The sequence below is a fragment of the Melospiza melodia genome, chromosome 5 (genome assembly GCF_035770615.1).
Source record: "Melospiza melodia melodia isolate bMelMel2 chromosome 5, bMelMel2.pri, whole genome shotgun sequence".
Lineage (NCBI taxonomy): Eukaryota > Metazoa > Chordata > Aves > Passeriformes > Passerellidae > Melospiza > Melospiza melodia.
The window spans coordinates 90,701,631-90,726,571 of record NC_086198.1 but is presented as its reverse complement, the minus strand read 5'-3'; the positions used below and the strand labels follow the sequence as shown (position 1 = coordinate 90,726,571).

Below are 24,941 nucleotides of genomic sequence, written 5' to 3'. Positions count from 1 at the left end.
ATCCCCAGGACTGGGGTTCATGGGGATGGGGATCCCCAGGACTGGGGGTCATGGGGATGGGAATTCCCAGGGTTTGGAGTTCCCGAAGTCTGGAGTTCTCGGGGTTTGGGGTTCCCGGTGTTGGGATTCTCGGGGATTTGGGATTCTCGGGGATTTGGGATTCTCGGGGTTTGAGGTTCTCGGGGGTTTGAGGTTCTCGGGGTTTGGGATTCTCGGGTTTGGGTTCCCGGGATTTGGGGTTCTTGGGTTTTGGGGGTTCCCGGTGCTGCAGTTCTCGGGGCTTTGGGGTTTTCTGGGGTTTGGGGTTCCTGCTGCAGGGGGGTAACTGTGCTGCCGGGGCTGTGGCCGTGTCAATGTCACGGCTGTCCCCACGCCGTGTCACTGTCGCGGCTGTCCCCACACCGTGTCACTGTCGCAGCGGGGTGTCGCTGGCCCGCGCTCACTTCGAGAAGCAGCCCCCGGCCAACCTGCGCAAGTCCAACTTCTTCCACTTCGTGCTGGCCATGTACGACGGCCAGGGCCAGCCCGTGGAGGTGGAGCGCACCTGCTTCATCGACTTCGTGGAGAAGGAGCGGGTGAGAAACCCCAAAAAACCCCAAAACTGCCCCAAAAACCCCCGCGGGGTCGGAGTGCTACCCCAAATTATGGCACGAGTGACCCCAGAACGGGGTGGGAGGGACATGGAGCGACCAGGAGGGGACATTGAGTGACCCTGGCTGTGAATTTTGTCCCCAAAACCCCTCAAGGAACAGAACGGGGAGAAAACCAACAACGGGATCCACTACCGGCTGCAGCTGCTCTACAGCAACGGTGGGTGAGAGGGTTTGGGGGGATCCGGGCGGGATTTGGGGTGTCCCCAAGGGGAGGTGACAAGCAGGGTGACCCCTCTGGTGTCCCCGCAGGGCTGCGGACCGAGCAGGATTTGTATGTCCGCCTCATTGACTCCATGTCCAAGCAGGTACCAAGATCCCATAAATCTCCCCAAAACTCCCCCCCCCAAAACTCCCCCCCCCAAAAAAAATCCCCCCCCCAAAAAACATCCTCCCTGAAAAGCCCCCCGAAAGTGCCCCCAAAAATCCCCCCAAAAATCCCCCCAAAAATCCTCCCCAAAAATCCTCCCAAAAAATCCTCCCCAAAGTCCCCCCTAAAATCCCCCCCCCAAAATCCCCCAAAAGTCCCCCCAAAAATCCCTCCAAAATCCCCGCAAAAATGACTCCAAAAAATCCCCCCCAAAAAATCCCCCCAAAAATCCCTCCAAAATCCCCCCAAAATCCTCTCTAAATGTCCCCCCAAAAATCCCCCCCAAAAAATCCCCCAGAAATCCCCCCAAAATCTCCAAAAAGCCCCCTCAAAATCACCCCCAAAATGCCCCCAAAACTCCCCCCAAAAATCCTCCCCAAAAAATCCCCCCCCGCAAAAATCCCCCCAAACCCCCCCCAAGACCCCCCCCCCCCCAAAACTCCCCCAAAGTCCCTCGAAAATCCCCCAAAAGTCCCCCAAAACACCCCCCAAATCCCCCCAAAATCCCCCCAAAAATCCCCCCGGCCCCACCCGCGGGTGACATCTGGATGTCCCCGCCGCCACATCTGGCCGGGGGCGGGGACCTCCGCGGTGCCACCGCGGTGTCGCGGCTGTCCCCTCGGTGTCCCCTCCAGGCCATCATTTACGAGGGGCAGGACAAGAACCCCGAGATGTGCCGGGTGCTGCTGACGCACGAGATCATGTGCAGGTGACAGCCCGGGGGTGACAGGGGTGTCCCCAAGGTCCCTTCGGTGCCCGCTCGTGGTTACCGACCCCTCGTACTAATTAACGAGCCGAGGCAGCGCCGCTAATTAACCCTGCGACAGGGGACAGGCCACCTCCGGTGTCCCCTCGGGCTCGGGGACTGCGGGTGGCCCTGCTGTGTCACCTGGAGGTGACAGGGATGGGTCCCCAAGCCCTCCAGGGCCATTAAAGGGTGAGAGGGACGGGTCCCCAACCCCTCCAGAGCCACCCGGAGGTGACGTGGAGCCCCCTGAGGTGACAGGGACAGGTCCCCAACCCCTTCAGAGCCACCCAGGGTGACACAGATGGGTCCCCAAGCCCTCCAGGGCCATTAAAGGGTGACAGGGATGGGTCCCCAACCCCTTCAGAGCCACCTGAGGATGACAGGGACAGGTCCCCAACCCCTTCAGAGCCACCCAAGTGTGACAGGGACGGGTCCCCAACCCCTTCAGAGCCCCCTGAGGTGACAGGGACGGGTCCCAAACCCCTTCAGAGCCACCCAGGGTGACACAGATGGGTCCCCAAGCCCTCCAGGGCCATTAAAGGGTGACAGGGATGGGTCCCCAACACCTTCAGAGCCACCCAGAGGTGACATGGAGCCCCCGAGGGTGACAGGGACGGGTCCCCAAGGCCTTCAGAGCCACCCAGAGAGGACACAGAGCCCCCAGGACCCCCAAATCTGTCCCCAACCCCATAAAGGGGTGGCAAAGTGCCACCCCTGAGTGTCCCCCCTGCTGTGTCCCCTCCCCACTGTCCCCTCTGTCCCCCACCCCTGAGTGACGGGACGGTCCCAGGGTGGGACACGGGGACCTGGCACGTCCCCCCCGGGGTTTGGGGGTCCCTCATTCCTCGCTGTCCCCTGATGTCACCTGCTGTCCCCGTGTCCAGCCGCTGCTGTGACAAGAAGAGCTGCGGGAACCGCAACGAGACCCCCTCGGACCCCGTCATCATCGACAGGTGCTGGGGACACTGGGGGACATCTCGGGACACTGGGGACATTGGGGGACATTGGGGGACACTGGGGACATCAGGAGACCTCATGGTGACCGGGTAGCACCGGCGGTGTCCCCAAGCTTGGGGACATGATGCTGATGAGCCAAGGGACAGCAGAGGGCACTCCGGGTGCCCCCAGGGGGTGACAGCGGTGACAGATGTCCCCAGCCGTCGCATCAATAATGGAGGTGGCACTGGTGCGTGTGGGACATCTCAGGGTGGCTGTGTCCCTGTCCCTGAGGTCTCTCTGTCCCTGTCCCCACCGGGGTCCTCCTGCCTGTCCCGGTGTCACCTCCCTGGTGCCACCAAGCCAAGCGCGGGGTTGTCACTTGTCCCCTTGTCACTGCCGTTGTCCCCGTGTCCCCTGTCCCGCAGGTGTCCTGGGGCTGTCCCCATCATGGCGCTTTTGGGGGTGGCGTCCCCTTGGGAGGTGACACCCCGATGGTTGGTGGCCATGTCCCAAATGTCCCAAATGTCCCAAATGTCCCCTCCTCAGCCGCAAGACTTTTGGGGGGTCCCCCAGTCTGCCCCCAAGGACTTTTGGGGTGTCCCCAACCCCCTGTCCCCATCCTTGGGCCTTTTAGGGGGTCACCCAGTGCCAGGAGAGTCCCCAACCTGTCCCCCCCCCCTCCCCAGCACTTTAGGGGTGTCCCCAAACCCACCCCAGGATGTTTGGGGTGTCCCTGGTCCCCCTTCACAGCATTTTGGGATGTCCCCAATCCCCTGTCCCCATCCCCAGCACTTTTGGGGGGTTACTCACTTCCAGGGGTGTCCCCAGCTTGTCCCCAACCCGCCCCAAGACTTTTGGGGTGTCCCCAACTCCCTCTCTGCATCCCCAGCACTTTCATGTCAGGTGTGTCCCCAACCTGTCCCCCTCATCCTCATCACTTTTGGGGTGTCCCCAACCCGCCCCAGGACTTTTGGGGTGTCTCTGTTCACAGCACTTTCAGGGTGTCCCCTGTCCCCATCTCCATCACTTTTGGGGGTGACAGGGGGGTCACCCACTTGCAGGAGTGTCCCCAAACCACCCCAGGACTTTAGGGAAGTCCTCTCTCCTCATCCTCATCACTTTTGGGGTGTCCCCAACCCACCTCTGGACTTTCGGGGTGTCCCCAACCCCTCTCCCCATCCCCATCCCTTTCGGGGGTCATGCAGTTCCAGGCGTGTCCCCAGCCTGTGCCCCCTGTCCCCGTCACTTTTGGGGTGTCCCCAGCCTGCTCCAGGGCTTTCTGGATGTCCCCATTCCCATCACTTTTGGTGTGTCCTCTGTCCCCATCCCTGTCACTTTTGGGGTGTCCTCTCTCTCCACTCACATCACTTTTGGGGTGTCCCTGACTGCGTCACTTTTGGGGTGTCCCCTGTCCCCATTCACAACACTTATGGGGTGTCCCCATCCCTTTCGGGGTGTCCCCATCCCTTTCGGGGTGTCCACTGTCCTCATCCCCCATCACTTTTAGGGCGTCCCCAGTCCCCATTCACAACACTTTTGGGGTGTCCCCAACCCACCCCAGGACTTTGTGGATGTCACAATTCCCAGCACTTTTGGGGTGTCTCCTGTCCCCATCCCCGTCACTTTTGGGGTGTCCCCAACCCACCCCAGGACTTTTGAAGTGTCTCCATTCTGATCATTTTGTGGTGTCCCCCATTCCCTGTCCCATCACTTTTAGGGTGTCCTCTGTCCCCACCCTCATCACTTTCAGGATGTCCCCAACCCACCTCAGGAATTTTGGGGTGTCCCCATCCCCATCACTTTGGGCTCTCCCCTCTCCCCATTGCCATGACTTTTGGGGTGTCCCAATCCCCATCAGTTTTAGGGTGTCCCCAGTCTCTGTCACTTTTGGGGTGCTGCCAACCCCCAATCCCCATTCCCATCACTTTTGGGGTGTCTCCAATCCCCTGTCCCCATCCCCATCACTTTTGGGGTGTCCCCTGTCCCCATTCCTGTCACTTTTGGGGCGTCCCCTCTCCCCATTCATAACACTTTTGGGGTGCCCCCATTCCCAGTACTTTTGGGGTGCCCCCAATCTTCCCCAGGACTTTTGGGGTGTTCCCTGTCCCCAATCACAAGACTTTTGGGGTGTCCCCAACCCACCTCAGGACTTTTGGGGTGTCTCCATCTCCATCACTTTCGGGGTGTCTCCTGTCCCCATCCCTTTCACTTTTGGGGTGTCCCTTCTCCCCATTCCCATCCCTTTTGGGGGGTCATGCAGTTCCAGGCTTGTCCCCAACCTGTCCTCCCCATCACTATCAGGCTGTCCCCTGTCCCCATCCCCATCACTTTTGGGGTGTCCCTAACCCACCCCAGGAATTTTGGGGTGTCCCCATTCCCATCCCTTTTGGGGTGTCCCCAACCCGCCCCAGGACTTTTGGGGTGTCTCCATTCACAGCACTTTCAGGGTGTCCCCTGTCCCCATCTCCATCACTTTTGGGGGGTCACCCACTTGCAGGAATGTCCCCAACCCACCCCAGGATTTACAGAGTGTCCCTTGTCATCATCCTCATCACTTTTGGGGTGTCCCCATCCTTCTGGAGTGTCCCTTGTCCCCATTCACAGCACTTTTGGGTGTCCCCATCCCTGTCACTTTTGGGGTGTGGCCAACCCCCTGTCCCATCCCCATCACTTTCGGGATGTCCCCTCTCCCATCCCTATTACTTTTGGGGTGTCCCCAATTCCCTGTCCCTATCTCTGTCACTTTTGAGGTGTCCTCAATCCTCTGTCCCCATCCCCATCACTTTTGGGGTGTCCCTTGTCCCCATCCCCATCACTTTTGAGGCATCCCCATGTCCCCGTCCCCGTCACTTTTGGGGTGTCCCCAATCCCCATCCCCATCACCTTTGGGATGTCCCCTCTCCCCATCCCCGTCACTTTTGGGGTGTCCCCAATCCCCATCCCCATCACCTTTGGGATGTCCCCTCTCCCCATCCCCGTCACTTTTGGGGTGTCCCCAGTCCCCATCACCTTTGGGATGTCCCCTCTCCCCATCCCCGTCACTTTCGGGGTGTCCCCATCCCCATCAGTTTCGAGGTGTCCCCTGTCCCTATCCCCATCACTTCTGGGCTGTCCCCCATCCTCTGTTCCTGTTCCTGTAATATTTGGGGTGTCCCCATTCCCATCACTTTGGGGTGTCCCCTCTCCCCATCCCCGTCACTTTCGGGGTGTCCCCATCCCCGTCCCTTCCGGAGGGTCACGCAGGGCCAGCCGTGTCCCCATCCGTGTCCCCATCCCTGTCGCGAACCCCCCCTGTCCCCCGTGTCCCCGTGTCCCCCCCCGGGCCAGCCCCGCTGGTTTGAGAGCGCGCTAAGTGCCCCTCTCGCGGCGTTAATCAAATTACCCGGCTGCGAAAATTGACGCTTCTCATTAATTAGCCACGATTATGCTAATTGCGCATTCAAATTTATGCGCCGCGAGCACAAGGTGCTCGGCAGCGGCGCCGGCATTTGCATATTCAATGGTAATTAGCGATGCTAATTAATGCGCCGGCCCCGTATTTTTAACTCGCGGGGGTTCAGCCCCAGCCCCCCTACCTGGGGCCGGGATTTGGGGGTTTAGGGGGGATTTTGTGGGGTTTTTTTGGGGGGTTTGGGGTTCCCCCGCGGCTGCGCTGTGCCGGGGGTGGCGGGACCGTTTTTGGGGTGTATTTGGGGCGTTTTCGGGGCGTTTTTGGGGTGTTCCCGGCGTTTTCCAGCTTCTTCCTTGCCCTGATTACCACCCGCGGGGCGGGAATGGGATTATGGGAATGGGGGGAGCCCCCTTTTCCTGTGGTGTTCCATAAGGTGGAACCCCCTTTCTGTGGGGTCGGGACCTCCTCAGTGTGAGATCCCTTTTTATGGGGTCTCCCCTTTTCCATGGGGTCCTAAAAATGAGACCCCTTTTTGTGGGATCCTCTTTTTATGGGATCTCCCTTTTTGTGGATCCCTCTTTTTTTGGGACTCGCTTTTTATGGGATCCCCCTTTCCATGGGGAGCCCCTCGCTGTGGGGTCCCCCTTTTCCATTGGTCCTCTAAATGAGACCCCTTTTTGTGGTGTTCCTGTTTTTTGTGGGATCCCCCTTTCCATGGGGAGCCCCTCGCTGTGGGATCTGCCTTTTCCATGGTATCCTCTAAATGAGACCCCTTTTTTTTGGGGATTCCCCCTTTTTCGGGGTCCCCCTTTTTGCAGGATCCCCCTTTTTTGGGATCCCTCTTTTCCATGGGGAGCCCCTCGCTATGGGACCCCCATTTCATGGGATCTGCTTTTTGTGGGATCCCCATTCCCTGGGACCCCCTTTTCCATGGGATCCTCCCCTCCCTGGCAGTTCCTTTTTATGGGATGCCCTCTCCATGAGATCCCTTTTTGTGGATCCCCTCACCATGGGATCCCCTGATTTGTGGGATCTCTTTCCCTGGGACCCCCTCTCTGTAGGATTAACTTTCCCTGGAAACCCCTTTCTGTGGGACCGCTTTCCTATGGATCCCCTTTCCATGTAACCCCTTTTTTTGTGGGATCCTTTTCCCTCATGACCCCTTTTTTGTGGGATCCCCTTTTTCAGGATCCTCTTTTATGGATCCCTGGGATCCCCTTTTGCCCTTGGAACCCTTCTTTCCTGGGATCCCCTTTTTGTGGGGTCCTCTCTTCCTGAGACCCCTTTTTCATGGGATCCTCTTTTTTTGGGACCTGCTTTTTGTGAGATCCCCATTTTCTGGACCCCTTTTTGCGAGATCCCCTTTTTTTGTGGGATCCCCTTTTTTTTGTGGATCCCCTTTTAATGGGATCCCATTTCCATGGAACTCTTTTTTTGTGGGATCCCCATTCCCTGGGACCCCCTTTTTTATGGGATCCCCTTTCCATGTAACGCCTTTTTGTGGAATCCCCCTTTTTGTGGGATCCCCGTTCCCTGGGATCCCCCTCCGTGTCCCCCCAGCCTGACCTGGGGCTGACCCCACTTGGGGTCCTCCAGATGTCCCCAAACCCCGTGTGACCCCAGGGACGGGCCTGGGGGTCCCCAATGTTTCCAGGGACCCCGGTGTCACCCCCAGTGGGATGGGGACAATAATGGGGTGGTGACAAGAAGGGACAGCAGAACAGGGACAGAATGAGACATTGGGATGGGGACACCAGGATTTGGGACAGGATGGAGACAGAATGGGGACAGCAAGATGTGGATGGGGACGGGAACACTGGGATGGGACACTGGGATGGCAATGGGGACACCAGGATGGGGACACTGGGATGGGGACCATGATGAGGTGGTGAAAAGAAGGGACAGCAGAATGAGGACAGAACGGGACATTGGGATGGGGACAGAATGGGAGCGCCAAGATGTGGATAGGGACAGGATGGGACCAGGATGGTGGTGGGGACACTGGATGGGGACAGGATGGGACCAGGATGGTGGTGGGGACACTGGGATGGCTATGGGGACACCAGGATGGGGATGGGGACAATAATGGGGTGGTGACAAGAAGGGACAGCAAAACAGGGGCACAATGGGACACTGGGATGGGGGCAGGATGGGGACACTGGGATGGGGATGGGAACACCGGGATCGTAATGGGGACACCAAGAATTGGATGGGGACAAGAAGGGACAGCAGAATGAGGACAGTAATGGAGTGGTGACAAGAAGGGACAGCAGAATGAGGACAGAAAGGAACATTGGGGATGGGGACACCAGGACTGGGGACACCATGGGGACAGAATGGGGACACTAGGATGGAGACAATAATGGGGTGGTGACAAGAAGGGACAGTGGGATGGGGACAACAGACAGGAGCATTGGGATTGGAGACACCATGGGGACACTGGATGGGGACACTGAGATTGGGGACACCATGGGGACACATTTGTCCCCTCTTTTTTTTTCACCCCCATTCCAGGTTTTTCCTCAAGTTTTTCCTCAAGTGCAACCAGAACTGCCTGAAAAATGCTGGGAACCCGCGGGACATGCGGCGCTTCCAGGTGACACTTGGGGACATCACCAAGAGGGTGGAGGGGACACTAAAAAGGGGTGTAGGAGACCACAAAAGGATTTCCCAAAAGGGTTGAGGGGAATCTTTTTGGGGTCGCCTGCACCTCAACCCCCTTTTAGGGATTGAAATTTGGGGTTTTTTATAGGGTGGCGGTAGATTTTTTAGAGTGGTGGGAAATTTGGGATTTTCAAAGGGGTCAAGGTAAACTGGGGACTCAATTCCGCTCAAGCCCTTATGGAAATCCTTTTTGGGGTCACCTACACCCCTTTTTGCAGTCAAAATTTGGGGTTTTTTATAGGGTGGTGGTAAATTTGGGATTTTCAAATGGATCAAGAGGAATTGAGTCCCCAAACTCCCTCGACCCTTTGGGGAATCCTTTTGGAGTTGCCTGAATCCCTTTTTGGGATCTCCTCCTTGATGCCCCAAGTGTCACCTGGAAGTGTCACCTGTTATGGATTGGTGGTGGATTTGGGATTACCTAAAGGGGTCAAGGCAAATTGGGGACTCAATTCCACTCAACCCCTTTAGGAAATCTTTTTGGGTTCACCTGAACCCGTTTTTGGGGTGTCCTCCTTCCTATTTGTGATGTCCCCAAGTGTCACCTCCAAGTGTCACCCTTTATAGGGTGGCAGTGGATTTTTTAGGGTGGTGGCGGTTTTTGTAGGGGTTCGAGGGGAATTGGAGACTTGATTCCCCAAATTTCTTGAAGTTGAGACTTGAAATCCCAAATTTTCCGCTACCCTAAATATCCCACTGCTGTTCTATAAAAAAACCCCAAATCTGGCCTGAAAACCCCCAAAATCTCCAAAATTTTGACCCCAAAAAGGGGTACAAGTGACCCCAAAAAGAATCCCCAAAAGGGTTGAGGGAAATTGAGCCCCCAATTCCCCTTGACCCCTTTGAAAATCCCAAATCTGCCACCCCCCCTAAAAATTCCATTGCCGCCCTATAAAAACCCCAAATTTTGACCCCAAAAAGGGGTGCAGGTGACCCCGAAAAGAATCCCCAAAGGGGTCGAGAGGAATTCCCCGTTCGGGGGGAATCGAGCCCCCAGTTCCCCTCGACCCCTTTGAAAATCCCAAATCCGCCGCTACCCTAAAAATCCCACTGCCTCCCTATAAAAAAACCCCAAATCCGGCCTGAAAACCCCAAAATTCTCCGCTCCCCCCACAACCCCCCCCCCACCCCGGTCGCAGCTGGGTCCTGGCCCCCCCCCGAGGTTCATCAGGGCTCGCTAACGAGATGTTAATTATGACATTTCGGTGATTAACGACCCCATTTGCATCGCGGCATCGGCGGCGGGAGAGCGGCGGGAAAAGGGAAAAGGGGGGGGGAGGATTTGTGGGGTTTGTGGGGTTTGTGGGATTAGGGGGGGACGGGAATGGGGGGGGGGTTCCCTTTTAGGGGATGGGGGATTGGGGGTGGTCCTAAAAGGGGTTTAGGGTGTGCTGGAGGGGTTCTAAGGGGGTTTGGGGATTAGGGGGTGTGAGGGTGGCCCTAAAAAAGGGGTTCGGGGTCCTCTGGGGGGAATTAGTAGGAGTGGGGGTGACCCTAAAAGGGGTTTGGGTTTCCCTGGGAGGAACTTGGAGGACTTGGGGTGGTCCTAAAAGGGGTTTGGGGTCTCCTGAGGGGGCTTTAAGGGGGTTTGGGGGTCACTTGGAGGGATTTGAGGGGCTGGGGGTGGCCCTAAAAGGAATTTGGGGTCCTCTGGGGGGAGTTTGGAAGAATTGGGGTTACCCTAAAAGGGGTTTGGGTTCCCTTGGGGGGATTTAAGGTCTCCTGGAGGGGCTGGGGGCAGGGAAGACTGGGGAGAATTTGAGGGTTACCCTAAAAGGGGTTTGGGGTCCCTTAGGGGGGGAATTTGGGGTGGTCCCAAGGGGGCCTCAAGGGGGTTTGGGGTCCCCTTGGGGGAACTTGGGGCACTGGGGGTGACCCTAAGAGGGGTTTGGGGTCCCCTGGGGGAAGGAGCTCGGCAGTCTGGGGGTCCCCAGGAGGGGCTGGTGACCCCAGGCTGTGCGGGCCACCCTCGAGCCACCGCTGTGACACCACGGGGACACCACAGCGGGCCCCCACTGTGGTGTGACAGGACTGTGACAGAGATGGGGACATCATGGGGACAGCACAGGGACACCACGCACAGCATCCCTGTGATGTGACAGGGATGGGGACACCATGGGGACATTGTGGGGACACCACATACAGCGTCCCTGTGGTGTGACAGGGCCATGTCAGGGGAGGGGACATCATGGGGACACTACACACAGCATCTCTGCGGTGTGACAGGGCTGTGACAGGGATAGGGACACCATGGGGACAACACAGGGACACCACACACAGCATCCCTGCAGTGTGACAGGGCCATGTCAGGGGAGGTGACATCGTGGGGACATTGTGGGGACACCACACACAGTGTGCCTGCGGTGTGACAGGGCTGTGACTGAGATGGGGACATCACAGGGACACCACACACAGTGTCCCCGTGGTATGACAGAGATGGGGACACTGTGGGACATCGTGGGGACACCACAGACAGTGTCCCCGCGCTGTGACAGGGGAGGGGACGCCCCTGGGACACTACAGGGACACCACACGCAGTGCCCCTGTGGTGTCCCCAGCCAGGCCACCACGGGGTGAGCGTGTCCTTTGTCCCCGCAGGTGGTGGTGTCCACCACGGTGCACGTGGACGGCCACGTCCTGGCCGTGTCCGACAACATGTTCGTGCACAACAACTCCAAGCACGGCCGGCGCACCCGGCGCCTCGACCCCTCCGAAGGTCAGGGGACACCTGGGGACATCTTGGGGACATGTGTTGGGACCCTGCCAGCATGGCCTGGCACCCCCCTGGGTGATCCCTGCTGTCCCCACCGTGCTGTCCCCACCGTGCTGTCCCCAATGTTTGTGCCCATCCATGGTTGGGTGTCCATGGGTTCCTCCCCATCGGTGTTACCGTGGCCACCTTGGGGACATCTTGAGGATATCTTGGGGACATGTTTTGGGACCCTGCCAATGTGGCTGGCATCCCCAGGGTGATCCCTTTGTCCCCACCTGCTGTGCCCACCTGCTGTCCCCAAATGTCTGGTGGGCCCATCCATGGGTGTCTGTCCCCATCCATGTCACTGTGGCCACCTTGGGGACATCTTGGGGACAAGTTTTGGGACTCTGCCAGCGTGACCTGGCACCCCCGGGACGATATCTGTGTCCCCACCCTGCTGTCCCCAGTGTCTTTGCCTGTCCATGGTTCGGTGTCCATGGGGTGCCTCCCCACCTGTGTCACCATGGCCATCTTGGGGACATCCTGGGGACATGCCATGGGACCCTGCCAGTGTGGCCTGGCATCCCCCAGGTGATCCATTTGTCCCCACCCTGCTGTCCCCAATATCTGGTGGACCTGTCCATGGGTGTCTCTCTTTGTCCCCACCTGTGTCACCATGGCCATCTTGGGGACATCTTGGGGACAAGTTTTGGGAGCCCCCAGCCTGACCTGGCACCCCCAGGTGATCCCTGTGTCCCCACCCTGCTGTCCCCAAGTGTCCGTGCCCATCCATGCTGGGTGTCCATGGGTACCTCTGTCCCCACTCGTGTCACCGCGATCATACGTGCGTGTCCCCAGCCATGTCCATGCGGCCACCTGTGATTGTCCCCATCTGTGTCCATATGTCTGTCCCTGGTCACGTCCCTGTGACCACTTGTGTGTCCCCAGCCATGCCCGTGTCCCTGTGTCCCCATATCTGTCCCAATCCATATCCCCATGCCCCCATGGCCTCCTGTGTCTGTCCCAGTCCATGCCCTCATGTCCCCATCCATGTCCATGTCCCCATGTCTGTCCTCGTCCATGTCCATGTCCCCATACCTGTCCCTGTGTCCCCATGCCTGTCCTCACATCTGTCACGATCCACGCGCATGTCCCCATCTATATCTGTGTGCCCATTCTGGTCCCCATGTCCCCACATCTGTCCCACTCCATGTCCCCATACCTGTCCTTGTGTCCTTATGTCTGTCCCACTCCATGTCCATGTCCCCATTCCTGTCCCCTCTTCCCTGTCCCACTCCACCCCTCTGTCCCCACCTTCTCTGTCCCTGTCCCCTCCACCCCATCTCTGTCCTTGTCCCCTCTGTCCCTGTCCCCATGTCCCCATGCCTGTCCCCATGTCTGTCCCACTCCATGTCCATGTCCCCGTGCCTGTCCCCTCCACTCCTCTGTCCCTGCCATCGCTGTCCCTGTCTTGCCACTCCTCTGTCACTGTCTCACCCCTCCCTCCCTGCCATAGCTGTCCCTGCCATCGCTGTCCCTGTCCCCCTCACTCCTCTGTCCCCACCATCCCTGTCCCCTTCACCCCTCTGTCCTTGTCCCCTCACCCCATCACTGTCCCTGTGCCCCCCACCCCTCTGTCCCTGCCATCTCTGTCCCTGTCCCCTCCACCCTAACTCTGTCCCTGTGCCCCCCACCCCTCTGTCCCCACCACTGCTTCCCCTCCTCTCTGTCCCTGTCCCCCCCCACGGCTGTCGCTGTCCCCTCCAGCAGCCACCCCCTGCATCAAGGCCATCAGCCCCAGCGAGGGCTGGACCACGGGCGGTGCCACCGTCATCGTCATCGGGGACAACTTCTTCGATGGCCTCCAGGTGCTCTTTGGCACCGTGCTGGTGTGGAGCGAGGTACGGCCGGGGTGGCGCGGGGACGCCTGGGGACACGCTGGGGACACCGCTGAGGCCATGTCCCCCCCGCAGCTCATCACCCCCCACGCCATCCGCGTGCAGACGCCCCCCCGGCACATCCCGGGGGTCGTGGAGGTGACATTGTCCTACAAGGCCAAGCACTTCTGCAAGGGCGCCCCGGGACGCTTCGTGTACACCGGTGAGGGGCAATGGGGACAGCGGGGATGGGGAGGGGACATTGGGACTGTGGTGGGAACATCAGGACTGGGGTGGGGACATTGGGACTGGGGTGGGGCCATTGGGACTGAGGGCATTGGGGCTGGGATGGGGATATAGGGCTTGGGAAGGGGACATTAGGAGTGGGGACATTGGGATTGGGGACATCAGGACTGGGATGGGGACACCTGGGATTGAGATAGGGACACCCAGGAATGGGATAGAGACCCAGTCCTAGGAGGCCAACTGGGATTGGGATAGAGACCACTGGGAATAGGATGGATTCACCTGGGACTGGGATGGGGACATTGGGATTGGTGTGGGGACATCTGGGAATGGGGTAGAGACTGCTGGGATTGGGATTGGGGACACCTGGGAATGGGATGGAGAGCACTGGGATTGGGATGGCAACACTTGGGATTGAGATGGGGACATCAGGACTGGGATGGGGACATTGGGATTGGGATGGGGATGCCTGGGAATGGGATGAGGACGCCTGAGATTTAGATGGGGACGCCTGGAAAAGGGATGGTGACATCAGGATTGGAATGGGGACACCCGGGAATGGGATAGAGACTGCTGGGGTTGGGATGGGGACACCTGGGTTGGGAATTGGGACACCTGGGAATGGGATGGGGACACCTGGGAATGGGATAGAGTCTTGGGATTGAGACCTGGGAAGGGGACACATAACCCCAAAAAGGGGTGCAGAACCCTGGGACTGGGATTGGGATGGAAAGTCCTGGGTTGGTGACACCTGGAATTGGGATGGGGACTCCTGGGACTGTGTCACGCACTCGTGGGATGGAGACACAAACCCCAGGAAAGGAACACAGACCCCAGTAAGGGGACGGAGCCCCTGTGACAGTGACACAGCCAGGACAGTGCCCTGGACCTTGGGACAATGTCCCAGCCCATGGGACACTGTGACAGTGACGGCGGTGTCCCCTGTCCCCAGCCCTGAACGAGCCCACCATCGATTATGGGTTCCAGCGGCTGCAGAAGGTGATCCCGCGGCACCCCGGGGACCCCGAGCGCCTGCCCAAGGTAGGGGACAGTGACAGTGACACCCCGGGAGGACAGGAGGGACGCGCCGGGGACACAGGGACTCCCTGGCAGTGCCCCAGGGCAAAGGACAGGGAGGGGGTGACAGTTGTTTTGTCCCCTGGGTATGGCAGGGGTTGGGGACATGGGCGGGTCATTGGGGACACAAAATGGGGACATGGGGGAGTCACTGGGGACACAGAATTGGGGCGTCAGGGGTGGTGACTGGGGGGACATGGTAGGGACACGGGGGGACCGTGGGAGGGCCAAGGGAGTGGAGGCACAGAGTGGAGACACAGGGGGGGTCATTGGGGACACAGAATGGGGACATGAGGGGGGTCACTCAGAATTGGGGCGTCAGGGGTGGTGACCGGGGGACAGAGGAGAGTCTTTGGGGACACAGAATGAGGGGGGCTAGGGGGTCATTGTGGGCACAGAATGGGGTCATGGAGGGGCTCATTGGGGACACAGAATGGGGGCATCAGGGGTGGTGACCAGGGGGACACAGTGGAGTCATTGGGGACACAGAATGGGGACATGGGGTGACCATGGAGGGGACAAGGGGGCGGTCATTGGGGACATAGAATGAGGGGGGCAGGAGGGACACAGGGGGGTCTTTGGGGACACAGAATAAGGACATGGGGGGACCATGAGGGGACACAGGGGCATCATTGGGGACACAGGGGGACCATAGGGGACGGGCTGGGGGTGCAGCACCCCCTGACCCCCCTGTCCCTTCCGCTGTCCCCTCGCTGTCCCCAGGAGGTGCTGCTGAAGCGCGCGGCCGACCTGGTGGAGGCGCTCTATGGGGTCCCCCACAGCAACCAGGTGTGTGGGGACACCCCTGGGACCCCCCACCCTGGGACCCCCCTCGAGTACCTGGAGGGTCCCAGTCCCCTCCCCAGCCCTGGGAGGTGACACCAGCTGGGACAGTCCCAGACACCCCCGGCCCATCCCAGGGTCACCCCAGGCTCTGTGGGTGGTGGGGTGACACCGAGGGGTGGCACTGTAAGGTGACAGCAAGGGGTGACACTATGCTGGAGGGTGGCTCTGCAGGGAGACATCAAGGGGTGGCACTGTGGGGTGACACCAAGAGGTGACGCTGCGGGGCACCATCGGGGGGTGACAGTGAGAGGTGACACTTGAGGGTGACGCTGTGCTGGAGGGTGACACTGTGGGGTGGCACAGAGAGGTGGCACTGATGGGTGACACCAAGGGCTTACTCTGTGGGATGACACTGAGGGGTAACACTGAGGGGTGGCACTGTGAGGTGACACCAAGGGGTGACACCAAGGAGTTACTCTGTGGGGTGGCACCATGCTGGAGGGTGACACTGTAGGGTGACACTGTGAGGTGACACTGCAAAGTGGCACTGTAGGATGCCACCCAGAGGTGCCACCAAGCAGTGCCATCCTCCCTGGGTGGTGACAGCGCTGTCGTGTCCCCAGGACGTGCTGCTGAAGCGGGCGGCCGACGTGGCCGAGGCGCTCTACAGTGTCCCCAGGGCCCCCGCGCACGTCACTGTCCCCTCCTTCGGCGGGGGACAGCTCGGCCTCGCCATGGGCGACTCCCCACAGGGCTCCGAACAAGGTGCGCGGTGGCCTCGGGGTGGCGGGAGGGCTTTTGTCACCTCCCCGGGTGGTGGCACCAGTCTCTGTCCCCTCTGAGCTCTGTCCAAGGTGCGCGGTGACCTCGGGGTGGGGAGGATCCGGAGAGTCTCTGTCTCCTCTCCAGGAGGTGCCACCGTGTCGTTGTCCCCTCAGGGCTCCCCATAAGGTGCACGATGGCCTCGGGGGTTGTGTCCCCTGTGCAGGCGGTGGCACTGTGTCCCTGTCCCCTCAGGTCTCCGCATAAAGTGTGGGATGGCCTTGAGGTGACCTCGGGGTGGTGGGAAGGTTTTTGTCCCCTCCCCATCAGATGCCACCCGTCTGTGTCCCTTCAGGGTTCCCCATAATGGGCGTGGTGGCCTCGGGGTGTTGTGTCCCCTGTGCAAGCAGTGCCACTGTGTCGCTGTCCCCTCAGGGCTGTGACTAAGGTTCAAGGTGGCCTCGGGATCACCTCGGGGTGGCAGGAAGGGTTTTGTCACCTCCCTGGTGGGTGTCACCTGTCCCTGTCCCCTCAGAGCTCTGTCCAAGGTGCAAGGTGGCCTTGAGGTGGCCTCGGGGTGGCAGGAGGGTTTTTGTCCCCTCCCCGGGCGTGCCACCCATTGCTGTCTCCTCTGGGCTCTGAGCAAGGTGCACGATGGCCTTGGAGGTGTTGTGTCCCCTCCCCGGCAGGTGCCACCTGTGGCTGTCCCCTCAGTGCTCCCTATAAAGTGTGCGATGGCCTTGAAGGTGGCCTTGAGGTGGTGGGAAGGCTTCTGTCCCCTCCCCGGGTGGTGCCACCTGTCGCTGTCCCCTCAGTGCTCCCCATGAAGTGTGCAATGGTCTCGAGGTCACCTCAGGGTGGCGGGAAGGTTTTTGTCCCCTCCCCGGGTGGTGCCACCCGTGCCTGTCCCCTCAGAGCTCCCTATAAGGTGTGCCCTGGCCTCGGGGCGTTGTGTGCCCTGTGCAGGCGGTGCCACCGTGTGGCTTTTCCTCAGGGCTCTGACCAAGGTGCGCGATGGCCTTGGGGTGGCCTCGGGGTGGCGGGAAGGTTTTTGTCCCCTCCCTGGCGGGTGCCACCCGTCCCTGTCCCCTCTGAGCTCTGTCCAAGGTGCGCAGTGGCCTCGGGAGGTTGTGTCCCCTGTGCAAGCAGTGCCACCGTGTCCCTGTCCCCTCAGGGCTGTGACCAAGGTGTGAGGCGGCCTCGGGGTCGCCTCGGGGTGGCGGGAAGGCTTTTGTCACCTCCCTGGGTGATGCCACCTGTTGGTCGCCTCAGTGCTCCCATAAGGTGTGTGATGGCCTCGGGGTGGCAGGAGGGCTTTTGTCCCCTCCCTGGCAGGTGCCATCCGTCCCTGTCCCCTCAGAGCTCTGTCCAAGGTGCAAGGTGGCCTCGCAGGGTTGTGTCCCCTGTGCAGGCGGTGGCACGTGTCGCGGTGTCCCCGGGGCGGGGTGGGGGTGGTCCGGAGAGCCCTTGTCCCCTCTCCAGGAGGTGCCACCGTGTCGCTGTCCCCGCAGGGCTGTGACCAAACCCCGAGGCGGGATGGGGGCAGTCTGGAGAGTCTCTGTCCCCTCTGCAGGAGGTGCCACCGTGTCGCTGTCCCTGCAGTGTTCGGGTTCCCCATTAGGTGCGCGGTGGCCTCGGGGCGTTGTGTCCCCTCTCCAGGCGTGCCACCGTGTCGCTGTCCCCGCAGGGTTCTCGCGCAGCCCCGGGACGCCCCCGGCGCGGGGGTTCGGCCCCCCGGGCTCGGCCCCCCAGCCCGGCTTTGCCGGGGCCACCGGCGGCTTCGGCGGGGCCACCATGGCCGGCCTGGGCGTGCCCGGGTCCCCCCCGAGCTTCCTGAACGGCTCCACCGCCACCTCGCCCTACGCCAGTGAGTGACACACCTCGGGACACCCATGGGGCTGGGGGACACGGGTTCAGGGGGGTCCCCAAAGCCGTGTGACAGCCCTGGGGGAGTCCTGAAGGGGGGTTCATGGCCCCAAAGTCACTGTGGGGAACCTGGGGGTCCCCAGAGTCATGGGCCAGCCCTATGGGATCCCCAAAGCCATGTGACAACCCTGGAGTGTCCCCAAAGCCATCACTGAGGGTGGGAGAGGGAGTGGGGACATGGTCAGGTGAGGTGGGACAGCTCTGTCCTTGTCCCTGTCCCCATCCTGGCCCATCGTTGTCATTGTCCCTGTCCCTGCCTCTCTCCCTGTTCCTGTTCCCATCCCTGTCCCTGTCCCTGTCCCCTTCCCTGTCCTGGCCCTGTCCTTGTCCCTGTCCCTGCCTCTCTCCCTGTCCCCATCCCTGTCCCCATCCCTGTCCCTGTCCCCATCCCTGTCCTCATCCCTGGCCCTATCCTGTCCCTGTCCCTGTCCCTGCCTCTCTCCCTGTCCCCTTTCCTGTCCCCGTCCCATCCCCTCCTATCCCCTCATGGTGTCCCCTGTCCCCATCCGAGCCGTGTGTGTGGCTGTCCCCTCAGTCCTGCCCGCCAGTCCCCCGCTGGGCTCCTCATCTGTCGCTGTCACCTCGGGCGGGGGCACTGCCACCTCTCCCGGTGGCTTCTCCTTCTCCCCGGTGACGATGATCTCGGCCGTGAAGCAGAAGAGCGCCTTCGCCCCCGTGCTGCGCCCGCCGGGGTCCCCCCCGCCCGCCTGCGCCAGCGCCCTACAAGGTCAGCCTGTCCCCAGGGCCACCAAGGCCACCGCGGTCCCTGACACACAGCCCCGGGTGGCTCCTGCCGCATGGAGGGTCCCCGGTGTCACCACACTGCTGATGTCCTGTCCCTGGGCATGGCTGGGGCTGCCCTGAGCCACCCGTGTCCCTCTCTGTCCCCAGTGTCCCCGCTATCCCAAAGGTCCATGACACCAGTTTCAGGTGGCCCCAGCCCCATGGAGGGTCCCTGATGTCACCACACTCCAGATGTCCTGTATCTGGGCACGGTTGGGGCTGCCCTGTGCCATCCGTGTCCCCAGGGTCCCTGACATCTGTCCCCAGTGTCACCAGTGTCCCCAGGGTCCCTGACATCTGTCCCCAGCCCCATGGAGGGTCCCCAGTGTCACCATGCCCCTTGCACCTTCCTGGCTCTCTGCCCTGTGTCACCCGTGTCCCTCTCTGTCCCCAGGGGCCCTGACATCTGTCCCCAGGTGGCCCAGCCCCACAGAGGGTTCCTAAGGTCACCACTTTCCTGATATCCTGTACCTGGGCATGGTTGGGGCCACCCTTGTCCCTCTCTGTCCCCAGTGTCCCCAAGGTCCATGACATCTGTCCCCAGCCCCATGGAGTGTCCCAGGTGTCACCACACTGCTGATGTCCTGTGCCTGGGCATGGTTGGGGCCACCCTTGTCCCTCACTGTCCCCAGTGTCCCCAAGGTCCCTGACATCTGTCCCCAGGTGGCCCCAGCCCCATGGAGGGTCCCCGGTGCCACAGTGTCCCTTGTACCTTTCTGGGTCTCTGGTCAGGGCTTTGCCCTGTGCCAGCCTTGTCCGTCTTTGTCCCCATTGTCCCCAAGGTCCTTGATATCTGTCCCCTGCCCCATGGAGGGTCCCCAATGTCACCACACTGCTGATGTCCTGTGCCTGTGTATGATTGGGGCTGCCCTGTGCCACCCTTGTCCCTCTCTGTCCCCAATGTCCCCAGGTGGTCCTTACCCCATGGAGGGTCCCTGGTGTCCCCCTGTCCCTTGCACCTTGCTGGGTCTCTGGTCAGGATTCTGCTCTGTGCCACCCTTGTCCCTGTCCGCCTGTGTCCCCACTGTCCCCAAGGTCCCTGACATCTGTCCCCAGCCCCAGGGAGGGTCCCCAGTATCACCGTGCCCCTTGCACCGTTCTGGGTCTCTGGTCAGGGCTCTGCTCTGTGCCACCCTTGTCCCTCTCTGTCCCCATTGTCCCCAGGGTCCCTGACATCCGTCCCCAACCCCATGGAGGGTCCTTGGTGTCACCACACTGCTGATGTCCTGTACATGGGCATAGTTGGGGCTGCCCTGTGCCACCTGTGTCCCCAAGGTCCCTGACATCTGTCCCCAGCCCCATGGAGGGTCCCCAATATCACCACACTGCTGATGTTCTATGCCTGGGTATGGCTGGGACTGCCTTGTGCCACCCTTGTCCCTCTCTGTCCCCAAGGTCCCTGACATCTGCCCCTGGGTGGCCCTGTCCCACAGAGTGACCTTGGTGTCACTGTAATCCTTGGACCTGCTCAATGTCCCGCCCATGAGCGTGACTGGAGCTGCCCTGTTCCACCCTGGGGCCTGTCCCCCCGTGTCCCCAGTGTCCCCAAGGTCCCCTGTGTCCCCAACACCCACCCCAAGTCCCCCTGCTCAATGGAGGGTCCTTGATGTCCCTGCCCCTGTGATGCCCACGCCTAGGATTGTCCCATGCCACCTGCATCTCTGTCCTGCTGTGTCCCCAGTGTCCCCACTGTCCTCAGTACCCACCTTGAGTCCCCCTGTCCCACAGAGAGTCCCCAGTGTCACCGCACTTCCTTCCTGATGTCCCTGCCCATGTGACACCCATACCCGGGGCTGTTCCATGCCACCCGCATCCCTGTCCCCAGGGTCCCACTGTGTCCCCAAGGTCCCCAGTGTCCCCAACACCCACCCCAAGTCCCCCTACCCCACAGAGAGTCCCCAGTGTCACTGCACTTCCTTCCTGATGTCCCTGTCCATGTGACACCCATACCTGGGGTTGTCCAATGCCACCCGTGTCCCTGTCCCCCTGTGTCCCCAAGGTCCCCAGTGTCCTCAACACCCACCCTGAGTCCCCCTGCCACACGGAGGGTCCCCGATGTCACTGCACTCCCTTCCTGATGTCCCTGCCCTGTGCCACCCGCATCCCTCTCCCGCTCTGTCTCCAGTGTCCCCAATGTCCCCCGGCTGACGCTGTCCCCACCCTGCCCAGACCCAGCTTTCGAGGACTCGGACAAATTCCATGCTCCGGCGCGGCCGCTCCAGGGATTGGCCTATTCCTAAGGACGGCGTCTCCGGAGGGGCTCCGGATCCCCCATCCCGCCGGGACAAGGACTGAGGACATCCCTGTCCCCTCCCCTCGGAGCTGGGTGGAGCTGCCAGGCCCAGCGGGATGAGGGGACCCAGCCCCCCGATGTCCCCACCCTGGGTGGCCCCGGCCTGGCCCAGCTGAGGGGGGACTCGGGGAAATCCTGGAATGAGCCAGAATTCCTGGGTTTGGCCTCGGGAAGAGGTGGAGAGAGCCGGGAATGGGGCGGAGGAGGGAGAGGGGTGGAGGCGCTGGGATGGGCGGGAGGGGTGGTCCAGAATGGGGGGGATGATCCAGAAAAGGATGGATGATCCAAAGTGGGATGGATGATCCAAGGTGGGCTGGAAGCTCTGGAAAAGGATGGATGATACAACGTGGGATGGATGCTCCGGGATGAGATGGATCATCCAAGGTGGGATGGATGTTCCAAGGTGGAATGGAAGCTCTGGAAAAAAATGGATGATCCAAGGTGGGATGGATGCTCTGGGTTGAGATGGACACTCCAGGATGGGATGGAAGCTCCAGGTCGGGACAGATGTTCTAAGGTGGGATGAATCATCCAAGGTGGGATGGATGCTCTGGAATGAGATGGGTGTTCCAAGGTAGGACAGATGTTCCGAGGTGGGGTAGATCATCCAAGGTGGGATGGATGCTCTCAGATGAGATGGACACTTCGGGATGGGATGGAAGCTCTGGAAAGGGATGGATGTTCCAAGGTAGGATGAAAGCTCTGGAAAAGGATGGATGATCCAAGGTAAGATGGATGCTCCAGGATGGGTTGGATGATCCAAGGTAGGATGGATGATCCTGGTGGGATGGAAGCTCCAGGTCAGGATGGATCATCCAAGGTGGGATGGATGCTTCAGGTGGGATGGATGTTCCAACGGGGAATGGATGCTCTGGAAAAGGATGATCCAAGGTGGGATGGATGCTCCAGGATGGATTGGATGATCCAAGGTGGGCTGGATGCTCTGGGATGAGATGGATGCTCCAGATTGGGATGCATGATCCAAGACGGGATGGATCATCCAAGGTGGGATGAATATTCCGAGGTGGGATGGAAGCTGTGGAAAAGGATGGATGGTCCAAGGTAAAATGGATATCCAGGTTGGAATGGAAACTCCAGGATGGGTTGGATGATCCTGGTGGGATGGATGATCCAAGATGGGATGGAAGCTCTGGAAAAGGATGGATGATCCAAGGTGGGATGGACTCTCTGGGATGAGATGGATGCTCCAGGTTGGGATGCATGATCCAAGGCAGGATGGATGATCCAGGTGGGATGGATGTTCCAACATGGGATGGATACTCCAGAAAAGGAGGCTCCAGGTGGGATGGAAGCTTAAGGATGGGTTGGATGTTCCAAGGTGGGATGGATGATCCGAGTGAGGTGGATGATCCAGGATGGGATGGATGCTTCAGGATGGAAGGGATGTTCAAGGTGGGATGGAGGATCCAAGTGGAATAGATGTTCCAATGATGGGTGGATGCTCCAGAAAAGGATAATCCAAGGTGGGATGGATGCTTCAGGTTTGAAGGGATGTTCTAGGTGGGATGGATGATCCAAGGTGGGATGGAAGCTCTGGAAAAGGATGGATGATCCAAAGTGGGATGGATGCCCTGGAATAGGGTGAATATTGAGGATTAGAGGGATGATCCAAGAGAAGATGGATGCTCCTGGGCAGGGGGGGATGATCTGGGGTGGGATGGATGGATGGATGGATGGATGGATGGATGGATGGATGGATGGATGGATGGATGGATGGATGGATGGATAGATGGATGGATGGATGGATCCTCCAAGCCAGGAGGGCTGATGTGGGACAGGATGGACGCTCCCAGGACAGATGGATGCTCCAAGGTGGGATGGATGCTCCGGGTGGGAATATCCTGGATCCCCCAGGACGGGATGGATGCTCCGGTGGGACCCGGCTCCTCCTGCCTTTCCCGGCTCTCTCCCCACTCCAATCCAGAGCCTCACCCACAATTCCAGAATCCGATCCCGGATCTCCGCCTGTCCAGGATCAGGATCCTGATGCCACCCGGGGCATGGGGACACCGCTGTCCCCTGCCATTAATTATTGCCATTATTATCGATATTAATTATCAGAACTATTTTGACCACGGGGAGGGGGGAGGTCCCTGGGTGTCCCTGGGTGTCCCTGTCCCCTCCCCCAGCCGGGAATTTTGTACATAAAACGGGAAGAATTCCCAACATTCCCCCTTTTTCCCCGCTCGGGGGTGGCTCGTGTCCCTCCCCTCCGTGTCTGTCCCCTCTCGGTGTCACCGCGTGTCCCCTCCACGCCGGGCTGGGGGGTGACCCTTGGGGACAATGTTCCCCCCACTCGCGGAGGTGGCGTAGGGCATGGCCGGGGGCCCGAATGGGAATTAAAGACCTCGTGGAAAAGCTGCGACTCCCGGGATTTGTCACCCCCCGGCATGGTGACACCAGTGTCACCCCGCTGTCCCCAGCCCCTGGGGACACGGCGGGGATGTCCCCACGCCCGGCCCCGGCTCATTCCTAGCGCTGGAATCCCGGGAATGCGGCAGGCCCCAGCCCCCCAGGCCACCCCCACTCCCCTCCAGCTGCGGTGTCACCTCTTGTCACCTCCCCCCCGCCCCCGCGCGCCGGGATGAGCGCAGGAGGCGCTGGAATTAATTGCGTTAATCAAGAAAGGTTAATGAGGAGGCGGCGGTGCCAGCGCGGGGAGCGGGGGGGTGGCACAGCTGGCACCGGGCGGGGATGGCGACACCGGGCGGGGACACCGAGCGGCGACACGGGGCTGGGGACACCACGTGACCCCCGTGGGGACAGCTGGGGACCCCCGTGGGGACGGGGGTGACCCCGTGACCAGCCTGGGGTGGTGGCACGGTGAGTGAGCACGTGTGGCAGGGGTGTTGGGGACAGTCACAGGTGATGGGGACACGCACAGGTATTGGTGACATGCAGAGCTGTTGGGGACACTCACATGGCACATGTTGGGGACAGTCACAGGTGTTGGGGAGAGTCACAGGTGGTGGGGACACGCAAGTGGCACATGCCGTGGGGGCACTGCTATGTGTTGGGGACATGCACAGATGGTGGGGACATGTGGTGGGGACACTCACATGGCACAGGTGTTGGGGACACACATGTGGCACTTCTAATGGGGACGTTGACAGGTGGTGAGTTCATGCCAGGTGTTAGGGACATGTGGTGGGGACAGACACATGGTACAGGTGGTGAGGACAGTCACAGGTGTTGGGGACACACAGATGGCACAAGGGGACATGCATGTGGCACTTCCCATGGGGACACTCACAGGTGTTGGAGACATGCAAGTGGCATGTGCCATGGGGACACTCCCAGGTGCTGGGGACATGCACAGATGGTGGGGACATGTGGTGGGGACACTCGCATGGCATGGGTGTTGGGGACACACATGTGACACTTCCCATGGGGACATTGGCAGGTCATGAATTCATGCTCAGGCGTTGGGGACATGAGGTGGGGACAGACTGGTGGCACAGGTGGTGGGGACACACAGATAGGACATGGGGACATGTGGCATGTGCTGTGGGGACATTCACAGGTGTTGGGGACACACATGGCACTTGTCATGGGGATACTCAGGCGGTGGGAACTGTCCGGGTGTTGGGGACACACATGTGACACACTGCAGGGACACACAGGGGTTGGGGACACTCACAAGTGCTGGGGACATGCTCAGATGTCGGGGACATGCACATGTGATGGGGACACACAAGTGGCAGGGACGTGGT

General features: G+C 60.4%; 1 protein-coding gene across 5 annotated transcripts in view; it reads left to right on the top strand.

Moving 5' to 3' along the window:
- The window catches only part of LOC134418851 (transcription factor COE4-like), a 29,262-nt gene extending 5,676 nt beyond the window's left edge, over positions 1 to 23,586 (top strand). Inside the window, exons 2-16 of one of the 5 annotated variants that reach the window (XR_010027870.1) lie at positions 419 to 575; positions 747 to 810; positions 903 to 958; positions 1,656 to 1,729; positions 2,653 to 2,721; positions 8,613 to 8,694; positions 11,361 to 11,478; positions 13,225 to 13,358; positions 13,431 to 13,557; positions 15,381 to 15,446; positions 16,067 to 16,208; positions 17,893 to 18,072; positions 18,667 to 18,858; positions 21,084 to 22,098; positions 22,729 to 23,586. Coding sequence is in view for 4 of the 5 variants with exons in the window: in XM_063157806.1 (XP_063013876.1) it covers positions 419 to 575; positions 747 to 810; positions 903 to 958; positions 1,656 to 1,729; positions 2,653 to 2,721; positions 8,613 to 8,694; positions 11,361 to 11,478; positions 13,225 to 13,358; positions 13,431 to 13,557; positions 15,381 to 15,446; positions 16,067 to 16,208; positions 17,893 to 18,072; positions 18,667 to 18,858; positions 21,084 to 21,267 (1,645 nt within the window). In the remaining variant the exon portion in view is untranslated. Of the gene's footprint in view, positions 1 to 418; positions 576 to 746; positions 811 to 902; positions 959 to 1,655; positions 1,730 to 2,652; positions 2,722 to 8,612; positions 8,695 to 11,360; positions 11,479 to 13,224; positions 13,359 to 13,430; positions 13,558 to 14,532; positions 14,622 to 15,380; positions 15,447 to 16,066; positions 16,209 to 17,892; positions 18,073 to 18,666; positions 18,859 to 21,083 lie in introns of all 5 variants that reach the window. The other 4 variants (XM_063157810.1, XM_063157809.1, XM_063157808.1 and 1 more) reach the window with 4 other exon arrangements.
- Positions 23,587 to 24,941: the final 1,355 nt, after the last annotated feature.